The sequence below is a fragment of the Suricata suricatta genome, chromosome 5 (assembly GCF_006229205.1).
Source record: "Suricata suricatta isolate VVHF042 chromosome 5, meerkat_22Aug2017_6uvM2_HiC, whole genome shotgun sequence".
In the NCBI taxonomy this organism is placed as follows: domain Eukaryota; kingdom Metazoa; phylum Chordata; class Mammalia; order Carnivora; family Herpestidae; genus Suricata; species Suricata suricatta.
This window is the reverse complement of record NC_043704.1, coordinates 131,100,958-131,113,097: the sequence shown is the minus strand read 5'-3', so window position 1 is coordinate 131,113,097 and position 12,140 is coordinate 131,100,958. Positions and strand designations below refer to the sequence as shown.

General features: G+C 43.2%; 1 protein-coding gene across 4 annotated transcripts in view; it reads right to left on the bottom strand.

The window, feature by feature from the left end:
* PLCL2 (phospholipase C like 2) overlaps positions 1 to 12,140 on the bottom strand; it is a 268,303-nt gene that overhangs the window by 146,229 nt on the left and 109,934 nt on the right. For all 4 annotated transcript variants that reach the window (XR_003908920.1, XR_003908919.1, XR_003908918.1 and 1 more), the window contains 2 exons: positions 5,467 to 7,953; positions 2,262 to 2,465 (listed from right to left, as the gene is read on the bottom strand). Coding sequence is in view for 1 of the 4 variants with exons in the window: in XM_029940338.1 (XP_029796198.1) it covers positions 2,262 to 2,465; positions 5,467 to 7,902 (2,640 nt within the window). In the remaining 3 variants the exon portion in view is untranslated. Of the gene's footprint in view, positions 1 to 2,261; positions 2,466 to 5,466; positions 7,954 to 12,140 lie in introns of those variants that run through there.

Here is a 12,140-nt window from a genome sequence, read left to right as displayed (position 1 = left end):
GGGGCAGGGAAGCAAGGAGCACGGAGTGACTCCTGGGCCGAATATGCTGATGGGTGCTGTGAGGTTGCCGGCGTCCGTAAGCCTCTTGAGAGGATCCCTGAGAACCTCCCACTCAGGGTCGGCTCTCAGCCCCTGGACTAAGTCCGGGACCTCACCCTTGTTCAGTCCACCCTGTTATCACCTACATGGGGTTCCACCACCCCAACTCTCAGCAAGTCCCTGTTAAAAAGGTCACCATGAAAAAAAGTCACGGTGTGACTGCCACAGAGATCAGGGTCTAAGTCATGTTAGATTTTGGTGAACAAAATAGGTCTACAAAATGTCTGATGGTGTTATTTGTGGCTTCAGCTTAAGAAGCATTTACACACATTAGCTACTTCTTCTGATTCCTCCTCATAAAACTTGAGGAGGTAGGGACTTACTAGGTGGTCTCGGTCACAGCATGAAAGAGCTCTTCAAACTTTCCCATTTTTACCTCTTCTCCTATCTTTCCAATACTTTTTTTTTTTTTGCCACAGAGGATCACAGCATAAGCTTCTTGTTTTGCCCCCCAGCTGCCTCCATCTCCTTCTAGTATACTGCATGGCTCCCTGAGGACACGGGTGAGTCACATTCGCTCCTGTGACCCCTGTGGCACTCAGCACAGTGCTCCCCCTCAGGGTTTAGATGCATTTGCCCCTGGCCTCCATCCCTTCTTCAGGTTGACGGCCATCCTCTGTAGTTTGCCTGCAGGGTCCACTGTCCAGCCCTTTATATCTCTTACACTACCATGAACTCTAAGCTAGGGATAGTAGGGACTAATTCGCATCTGCTAAAACGTAAGGCCACTGCACAGGAAGCTAGGAAGAAGCTCACAAACCACCTTTTTAAGGTCATGAATTGATAAGCTGTTTAAAATACTGTGTTGACTACTGACTTGAACCTCCAGATCTCATTTACCTGAAGACTCGAGTGAATATGGTCAAGAAGTGAAGAAGATCAGGAACAAAAGGTATTTCAAATGTTTGTTTTTGGAAACAGTACCCCACGGTCAAGTCGATTTGTGAAATGGGGCATAGTGTATCTATCTCCCTCTTGGGAACTCACTGCATCATCAAATAAAAGCCCCTAAGAAGTCCGGCAGGAAAGACATATGGTTAATTTTGCTCAAACCAGTGTTTCCCCAAATTATTTCACCATGAAACCCTTTCACCCATGTGACATTTACTAATATCCTAAGAAACCAAGGTTTCTCTGAACACACTGTGGGAAATGCTGACCTAATGTGTTCTCTCTTTTCTTTGAATTGTAGAAATCCTTCTGAATTAAAGCTTTCAGATCAACTTCTAGAACAGCCAAAAATATTTCTGTTAGTTTATGGTTTATGATGCCAATCTCATTTTGTCTCCGACACAGCAGGCTACATCAGATGAAGCCCAGTGTTTTGTGGTTTTAGCCCCCGCATTTCATGTGGAGGAGGTGGCAGGCGTGACCTCGCACCGCTGGGCACCCTGAAAGGCAAGGGTTGCCAGCCTGGCCCACCTAACCTCTTGGGCGGGAGAGCAGCGGCCAGCACTCCTGAGTCCTGACGGCCTCTACTACACTGTGGGCTTGAAACAGAGTTGTTCACCCACTAATTCTCCCTCAGAGCTATGCTACCTTGAAAAAGACAGTAAGAGCAGAATGTGATTATGAAAATGCGAGATATATGTAAATACAGAAATGTAATATTCTAGGTGTCCTGAGGATACCTCATTAACGTTAAGCTGATTACAAATTACAGGTATCTCAGAGCAGCTGCTGTAAGGAAGGAAAATATCAAACATTATAATCATGTGATGGAAGCAATTGTCCCTAATGGTGTTTAAAACTTATTTTAGAAAAAATTAAACTTCTCACTTTTACCAGTCTGAAAAAATGAAAACAAAACAAAAATGTGCAAATCAATGGCTGGTTGCGGAGAGATATGGAAAAAAAAAATTTGCTATATGTGTGTAGAAAATACTGTAGGCTTTAGAAATCAAGTCAGATATATTCTTGAAAAGCTCTCTGCTATTTAATTCAACTGATGCAGGGGTTTCTGAATCCTGCTTTCTAAACCAACAATAATAAAACACTAAGCTCTTTCAAATACAGTGAGGTCAGAGGAATAATGTTTCCAACATAGTTACATGAAGCATGAAATAGGAACGCACACCTTAGCAAGAGGGCCAAAGTATGTCTGGTGTATTGTCTGAAGATGTCTCTCTCACTCAGGGTCCATGAAAGTACTAAGAACTCACCATGTCGTAGGTTGTTACGATCTTCTTTAGAACCTCAGGCACGATTCCCTGCAACTCCATTGTGGGATACGGCTCGCTGAGATTCAGGACCACGAGGGGTGTGTTATCTGCTCCCAGAAAGCGGGGAGACACCGCCAGCATGCACTGCATGAGATTGGCCACGGAGGAGAGGCCACACAGCTCTTTGAATGACACCACTGCATTCTGTTAAGAGGAAAGAAAGGAAGCACTTTGTAATTAACCAGAGGCTTTAGTTTCTCACGGATATTATACCTGATTATATTTGAACTGCCTAATACAGTGGTTATTTGCAATGTTATGACAGAATTAGCTAGTGATTATTTTATTCCAAGAAAAATTGGCTGTTTTCCAAAGTAAATACAGTCATAGCCATTTGCAATACCAATTTATCAAAAAGTAAAATTCTTCTGAAGGGTCAAGCCTCTTTTCAGATCAAAGTTCACAGAGGTGCTAAGGCTGATATGCAATCGTGAGCAAACAAAAAGAGGTAAAGAAAAAAAAATCAGGCTTAAAGTAAGTGTCAAATATGCCAGCCATCCAAAAAGGAAAAGAGTGTTTGTGAGGCAGAAACTTGAATATCTCTCATCTGCTTATGCTGTTTCCAAATGTAAAGGAATTTGGGGGGGAGGGGTTATACAACAAATTTATTGTCTCAGGGAGGCTAGAGGTCCAAGATCAAGGTTTCGATATGGTTTGTTCCTCTGAGGGCAGGAGAGAGAGTCTGCTCTATCTCTGCTTCTTAGCTTCAAAGTTACATGAAGATGAAGGCAGCAATCTGCCAGCCAAGGGATGCCAAAGATGGCCAGCACACCACCAGAGGATAGAAAGGAACTGTGAGGGCACTGTGGTTTACTGGAGAGGCCTGCCCAGCAGGAGACCATGCCTATCAGTGAGCCCAGTGATTTCAAGATTTCCCCCCCTCTCTGTTTATGCTAGTCACCAGACGTATATCATTAAAATATCCATTAAAGAAAACCTCTTAAGGGTGTAAAACACTGTGAGATAGCATTCTTTGAGTACTTACTAAGGGCTAAGCTACAGTAGGTATACTTACTACCTATTACCTCATTTAATTCTCTCAACCAGGTGTGGGTGAGGAAACTGAGTCTCGGCTCTAACCCCTCTCTTAAGGACACACAGCTGGTAAGTGAAGGAGTCAAGATTGTACCTGCAATTTGATGTTGAGACCTGGGCTCTTAACCACTATGCTGTAACAACAGGTACATCCTAACCAGAACAGGTGTTATTCCAGGCACATGAAGGTCCCTATCTGGCTGAGCATGGTGGCCAAAAGGGAGGAGTCTGGGCCTTCCTAGTCCGGTGTCTTCTGCCCTCAGATACCCTAGTCTTAGAAAGGAGCAGCACTGTGGCTTCAGATCTAAACATTTTCTTTTTATTAATAGCTCTTTAAAAATGAACATCAGGGGCGCCTGGGGGGCTCAGTCGGTTAAGCCTCCAACTTCGGCTCAGGTCAGATCTCACGTTCGTGGGTTCGAGCCCCGCGTCAGGCTCTGTGCTTACAGCCAGCTCAGAGCCTGCTTCTGGTTCTGTGTCTCCTTCTCTCTCTGACCCTCCCCCTCTCATGCTCTGTCTTTCTCTGCATCAAAAATAAATAAAACATTAAAAAAATTTAAAAAAATGAACATCAAACTCTATGTCATTTTGCTCAAAATCACCCGGATGTCGACTGCTTGTGACAATAAACCACGACTGTGATATCGACAGCAGGGTCTCCCAATCTCTCCATCACACCTTCCTGTTTAATTTTCTTCATGGCCCTTGCTTGTGTCTGCAACTGACCTATCTGCTCATTCACCTACCTGCTCACGGTCTGATTCCCTCCCCGACTGCCCACTCCTAACTAAAGGGACTGCTGATTCACGGCTGCGTCCTCACGGCAGGACTGCGGCGCTCCGCAGGTGCTCCTTAAAACCGCTCCCATCTGCCCTGTGGGGTCAGCGCAGACTTGCAGCTCTGGAAACAAGATGTTCAAGCTCTGGAGAATCCTCACGGGAAGGCTGTGTCACACACACAGCAGCGGCCCTGCCACAGGGGACCATGGGACGGGCTCAGAGCTGAGGGTTTACCAAACCATTTTCACTCTCAGAAGTAGGGAGAGAAGCCCTTCAGATTACTGTGATGCTTTTACTTGGAGAGAAAGAGAATAAAAGTGCTCCACTGTGGTAAGGTCTTTTTATTAACGAGGTATAACATCTGTACAGGGTTGATGTCTGCCAAATATTCTGAATCAGAGCTTCCTTGCTGGAGGCATTCTTCTCATAATAGTTTTATACATACATATATATATATATATATATATGCACATATATATACACATATATATGTATAATCAGCTGATACATTACAGATATAATATATATACACACACATATATAATACACATACTGTATGTATAATACAAACACATGCCGACCAGCTACCACAGATGTGGCTCTCTCACACATGGGGACGGGTTAGGGCCGCTCAGCTCTGTGAGGCAGGCCTTAATATATTGCTGGACATGTGGACCATCCTTAATTACATACATTAATTCCTAACTGAGTGCTTTTAGTCATTATACAGTTTAGAGGTAATTATTATCTTAGACTTTTACTAAATACAGACACCACGTGTCTTTTACTTAAACAATTGAATAGCTGTCCTCTAAAATCAAGAGGAGACTCAAAACACAAACGTATTGGCTCACTTAAGGGCTTACTATTTCCCTAGCACTATAGCTCCAGAAGAAGGACTGGAACATGTCCCTTTTATTTTGATAAGTCCTCAAAGTGTGCTCCAGCTAAAGATTATTCAGAATAAAACAGAGATTCCCATGTGCATTCTTAGGAAAAAATATGAGGATCTGTTAAGCAGACAAGGACTACGATTAAAAAGGACTAGCAAGTGGTTATGTGAGACAGCAAATTTATTTTAATATTAATAGAATTTAATTTAATTTTAATAAAAATTTATTCTAATACATTATCAATATTTTCAATACCAACTTTTGGTATTGGTTTTGGAAATCATAATGATAAAAAATGAGACTAGTGGTAAATGTTCTAATAATAATTGGAACTTACAAATTATTTAAAATCAAACATACCATTCTAAAAACAAACCCCTCCAAAGCCTGCACTGTGAAGAAAAGCTATTGAGTAAATACTTAATCCCAAGAACATACCTGCATGTTCTCTCTCAGATCTGTGGCATCCCGTATAGGGGGCTGGGCATTCTTGAACACCTCATCTACAGTTTTAATCCACAATGTTCTTAAAGATGCATATTCCCTGGATTTTTTCCCTTTTCTCACAGAAAGGCCCCTTTTGTGAGGTTTCCCGCCTCCTCTTCGGTTCGTAATGGCCACGTGGACAAACAAAGAAGCGTGTGCTAGGACCTCTCCAGTCAGTGACTGCAGAGGGACATGGCGGTAGCCCGTCTGTAAACACTCAAAGGGAATCGTGTACTGACCAATGAACTCATCCCCAATGTAGTCATCATCGAGTACGACAAAGCGCACCATGGCCAGTTCAGGGAGGTTGATTTGAAATTCAAAGCTCTCATCAAAAATGGGAGCATCCCCGTTCTGGTGCACTGTTTTTGTCCTTTGTTCTGCACAGTCAGCAGGAATTCCGTGAATTTCAACGTATACGTAAGGATCCACTACATCACCTTTGGCACCTGATCCTTTGGGTTTGGGAAAGTTCTGCCCGCTGATGATTTTAATGTGAAGAAGCTGAGGTGAAACCCCGGGGACAGAGTCCTTTGTGTTGGCGCTGAAGAAAGAGACTTCCTCTCTCATGATGGCCGGCCGAAGGACATAGCCACAGTTCCCATTCTGTCTAAACCAACCAATATTCAGGTCCATCATCAGGCCTGGGGTCTGAAAGTTCATGGCTACGATCTGACACCCACACTTCCAAAAGTCTTGGGGGTTCATGTTACTGGAGTCAATTCTCATGGGGCTGGGGAAAACCCTCGCAAGGAAACGTTTGTTGTAATTTACAAAGTCCCCTGGATTCTCGTTGGCGTATTTGCTGGCAAGCACTTCGTTAAATGAACAGACTTCCCAGTATTTCTGAACCTGAAATGACACCTGAAATTCTTTGAACTGAACTGACTTGCAGATGCTCACCAGTTCAGACAGTTCTTTACAGAGCTGAAATCGCTTCACAGGCACATTGTTGGGCTGCTCCACGTTCTCTTTTCCCATCCTCTGAGACATTTCTGCTCCCTCATCTTCATCAGTAACATCCCCTTCCACACCTGAACAATTTGAGGACAGCTTCTTTGCTTTAATTAGTATCCTCCCTTTCAGGACATCTGGGGATGGTAGGTAAGAGTCCTCCACATTGGGTGATGTTGTATAGAGCTTGTCTCCTAAGATTTTCTTCATGTGCTGAACCATTACCTTCTGCTGTTTAATAGAACAGTGATTTTCTAAACACAAGATAAGAGGATACTCTGAAGCAAAGAATGCATACTTGTTAATAATATCAATGACACTGCGGAAGACTATCTGAGAGGTCATGGTGTGGCCTGTGTAAATAACGGGTTCATTATCTGGCCCGTCCCAAACATCTAATTCAACACTCCGGCAACCCATTTTAAGAGCTCGGATGTATCCTGTGATATCAGAGGGACCTCGGAACTGATCCTCTATTAAGTATGTATTATGAGATGAGTTTATAAAGTAATGAGACAACGGTTGCTTCATATCTTGACAGACCTTCTTATGTTCTGGATCAAATATATAACAGTCAGGTGACATAAGGTAATTAGTGAACCCATCTATGGAAAGCCAGCCCTTTTCCTTACCTTCTTTGGATGGCTCATATTTGTGAATAATCTCAAGGCTTATTTCCTCATTTATATGTGCCACACCCTGCTCTGCCTCAAGAAACATCATAAGGTCCTTGGTATCAAGAAATTCTTTATTGCTTGAAAACTGAACTAAAAGGAAATAAATTTCAGGTCTGGTACAAAGCTCATGGAAAACCTCAACAAATTCTTCTTTTGTGACTTCAGTACCAGCTTTGTCCTTGGATTTGTGCAACTCTTTGAACTTGAGCTCAATTTTGCTAGTTTTTAAACCGGGATTGAGGTTTCTGATGCACTGCACAGCATTACACAGAGTTATATGTCCAAGGTCTTCTACATCAATTTCACTAAACATTTGTGAAACCCAAGAAGTCCTCATGTTGTCTTGACTACTTTCTAACATATCAAGTGTATGTTTTCCATAAGAAATTAAATACCGCAGTCCCGTAACCCAGATGTTTGCAACATCTGCAGAGTTGGCAACCAAATCAAGTGACTCATAATTCTCTCCATATATGACTGAAAATGCACAATCTTCAGATATCTGGTCAGAAATGCCATTGCTGCGGAATATGTCTGTATTTTTTCCTGTTCTCACTTCCTTGATGGATTTAATATCAATCTTGGCTTTCTCAGAATCCTTCTTAGATGGCTCCCACCTCAGGCTCTGCATGTCAGCATCCAGTAAAAAATACCTATGGTAAATCCTGGAGTTGGAGCGAACCTTTTTGAGTTCTGAACCCTCGACCATCGAATTGATGCAATCACTTGCACTGCTGATCTTCTTCTCTGTCGGCATGCTACTGAACGACACTGTTTTCTTCCGTTCTCTTTTCTGTTTTGTACCATCCTGGGAGAAAAAAATCGTGTATAAGAATAACATAAACATAGTATCTATGTTCAAGGCTAGGGATAAAAATTAAATCTTTCAGGGGCTCCTGGGTGGCTCAGCTCGTTAAGTGTTGCACTCCTGATCTCAGCTCTGGTCATGATCTCATGGTTCGTGAGACTGAGCCCTGAGCTGGGCTCTGTGCTGATAGTGCTGAGCCTGCTTGGGCTTCTCGCTCTACTCCTTTACTCTATCTCTGCTCCTCCCCTCCCCACATGCATGCATGCTCTCACTCTCTGTCTCTCTCTAGATAAATATTTTAAAAAATTAAATTTCTTCAAGAAAACTGTTAAGATTTCCTACTGAATGTTCTATGATAAATGATATGCAATCACTTATAGAGCTTAGAAGGGGCCCTAGCGTTTACAGTATAATATAAACAAGTAAAAAAATCATTACTGAATAATTGCAACCCATGGTTGTCAAAAAACGCAATTTCAATAATGGACAACAAAATCCTGTATAGAGAGCTGGCTACATAATTTGCAGAGCTCAGGGAAAAATGAAAATTCAGGACTCCTTGTTCTAAAATTGTTAAGAATTTTAAGGTGATGGAAGAGCATTAAGCCAAAGTGCAGGGCCCTTCTGAATGTGGGGCCTGCACAACCCCACAGGCCATACATCCATGAAGCAGGCGCTGCATGTGCACACATCTCCCATACCTGTGTTTCTCAAAGGGCTGTCACCACACCACTTGCCTCACAACCACCCAGATCAGTGATTAAAATGCAGATCATGGAATGATCTCATGGAATCATGGAATCAGATCTCCAGGGGACAGCATCTAGGAATTTGCATTGTAGGTAACACTCTGGGTGACGGCAATGCACACTAACCACTTCCTAACCACTTGGACACACTAAGATGCCTGGGCTATTTCTGGAAACTATATATGCCAAAAGATCAGAAGGAGCTGAGTACTGACCACTAAACTGTGTGTTAAGTGAGTAGACACTGAAATCCCAGAAAATTCCTGGCTCTTTAGAGTCTCCTATTGGAGTAGTTGTGGTTCTAAAGACTTCAGAGAGGTTCGGTTTCACTGTTGCAGTGGTACCGAGTCTGTGTCGAAGGCCTAGGTTATAGTGGAGGGTGCTTCTAAGTTCTACAGCTGGATTTATTCAAGCCTGCAAGCATGCACCAGGCTAGTGCTCAGAACAAGGTCACCTGGGTTCTTCCAATTCCAACAGGTCATTAACACTATCAGGTGAAAAACTTGGAGCGGCATCTGTTTCTAAAGAAGTCTGCATCACCAGCGACTCACCCCTCAACCTTCCTGCACAGTGTAACGGGTGCCCACCTTAAGAGGCCGATGCCACACCTATGTTTGTACTGAAGTTCTTCCCCTGTGCAGACACCTTGAGTATTTTCTTTACATGCTCAAATGACCTCAAAGCATCTTTCAAGATTTTCACAATTTGAACCTAATACATGCTATTGTCTTTCAGGAGGTACATGAAGTTTTTGATAAATTTTTAGTAAGTCATTATATTCACACACAAGGAACAGACATGGAGGTTGAGATCATATGACTTCTGTGTCCATAAAGAAAAGAGCATGAAAAATATTACATAAAGGCAATTCTAACTTTCCTGCCCTGGAAAGAATCTATTTTGAGTAAAATTTCTACATTTTAGAAAGTGATTATGCTATTCGCTGCATCTGAAGTATCAAACCACTCTTACTTTTTTACTACCTATACTTCCAAAAGCAATTTGCAGGAGGTAATTAAACATAAACTTTAAATCATATGGGTATCGAGGGAGGAGCCAAGATGGCAGAGAGGAAGGGAGCTCTGTAAACTCCGTCTGCCCCATCTATTGAACTGAGAAGGACATTACTCTCATCTGCAAGAGCAGAAGGAGAAAATACGGACTCCAGAAAGAAGACAACCTCAAAGATGGCTGAGTGAGTGAGTGAGAACTGGGGAGATTGGAAAACGGGCCAGCCTGAGAAGGGCAGGGGAGGTGGAAGCCCCAGCCCAACATGGGACAAGCTCGTGGAGCCCAAGAGACAAAGGGAAGAGACAGAGAAACTGAGCATGCTCAAAGCACTGTCTCTGGGGAAGAGATAAAGAATGTTTAACCACACTTGGAGAGAGAAACTCTCACTCCATATATAACTGCTGGGTAGCCCAAATCCCGAACCCAGGTGGCGCAAGGGAGAGAACAGCTTCCAGCCCTGCACCATCTTGGCGGGACTCAGCAGCCACCACAGTGGCGTCGCCAGGGGCAATCACTTTGACCTCAGTTTTGGGAGTGGGAGCACACACCTCATTTCCACGGCGCATCTTGCCCCCAGCATTGGCTGCATGAATCCCAAATCCTGGGTGCCAACAGGGAAAAAATAGCCCCCACCCCTATGTGATCCTGGCAGGGAGTTGGCGGCAGTGGAAAACTGGGCGCACGCTCAGGCTGCAGGAGCTCCCAGCTCATTTCCGGCAGCACCCAGCGCCTTGGGCAGCAGCACGAATCACAGCGGTGCCAAGAGAAACTCATCCCTCCCCCAATGCAATCGCGATCCCGGCTGGGGGCTGGGAATCCGCAGCAGTATCTGTGAGGGCATGCACTTCACCTCCTGCTGTACACCTCACCTCAGGCGGCACGCCTCCCCTCAGGCAGGGGCAGCCGAAATCACTGCCTGAGCCAAGACAAACTGCTCCCTCCCCCTAAGAAGCCAGCCACCAAAGCAAGTACATCTCATCTGTGGTAGCATAAAAGTGCATGGACTAGAATTTTGAACCGAGGCGGGCCTGGAAAATACAACTTGGCTCAACCGCGGCACAAGGAGATTGGACTCATTAGAGTGGCCTACAGTGCATAGTTCCAGCAGAGCTTGGCATGCCGCCATTTTACTCTCTGCAGACACCAAGGCGAAGCCTCTAAGATCAGCCTCCGAGACCTACCACACCAAACCACACCTATACACAAGAAGGAGCTGCTGCTTTTTTGTTCCTTTTTCTTTTTTCTTTGTTGTTTTTCTTTTTTTCTTCTTTTCTTTTACTTATTTTTTATTATTATTACCTTTTATACTTAAAATTTTTTTAAATTTTTACTCCTTATTTTCCTTTCTCCTTTCTCCTTTTTCTACCTTCTTCCAATTCAGATATATTCTCCTGTATCTCATCCTTACCTCTCCCCTCAACTGGTCATACACTTTTAGACTGTCCATTGTCCTTTGTTGTCTCTGACCCCCCTTATTTTTTTTTCTTCTCTTTTCGTCGTCTCTTCCTCCCCATTTTCTTTCTCTCCTTTCCCCCTTTTAATGTGTTTCTTTCTTTGATTTGTCTGTGCGTTTCTGTGCTTCTGTTCTCTCTGTGTTTGTCTGTCTGTTTTCCTTCTTAGGGCTACACCAAGAAACAAGCCAAAGTGTGCATGACAGTGAGTCCCAAATATTGCTGAGGAGGGAAATAAAATATTCAAAGGCACAACAAGAGAAACTGAGAGACACCATTAAAAGAATATTTCCTGAAACGACAGGCCCTGGACAGTCAATAAGCCTCCTTTAACAGAGCAATATTAACAGGTGCACAGTGCACAACGAGCTTTTTAAAGCTGACAAGAGACAGAAAACTAGCAAAAATGACAAAACGAAGGAACCCTCCCCTGAAGAACCTCCAGGAAGAAGACACAGCCACAGAACTGCTCAAGGCAGATTTAGACAACATACTGGATCAAGAATTTAAAAAACTTGTCATAAAATTAATCGCTGAGGTTGAGAAAAGCATAAAAGAATCAACTGAGACCATGACTAGGCCCTTTGAAAATAGGTGTGATGAGTTAAAAAAGGCTATAAATGAGGTGAATAACAAAATGGAGAAAGCCACCTCAAGGATTGACGAGGCAGAGAGAAAAATAGGTGAATTAGAAGATATAGTTATAGCAAAAGAGGAAGCTGAAAAAAAGAGAGAGACATTAATCCAGGAGCAGGAAAGGAGAATTCGAGACCTGAGTGATACAATCAAATGGAACAACATCCATATCATAGGAATTCCTGAAAAGGAAGACAGAGAGAAAGGTCCTGAAAAGATACTAGACAAATTATAACTGAGAATTTCCCAAATCTGGGAAAAGAAATAGACATTCAAATTCAAGAGGCACAAAGAACCCCCTTAAGACGTAATTTGAATCGACCTTCAGCACGACATATCA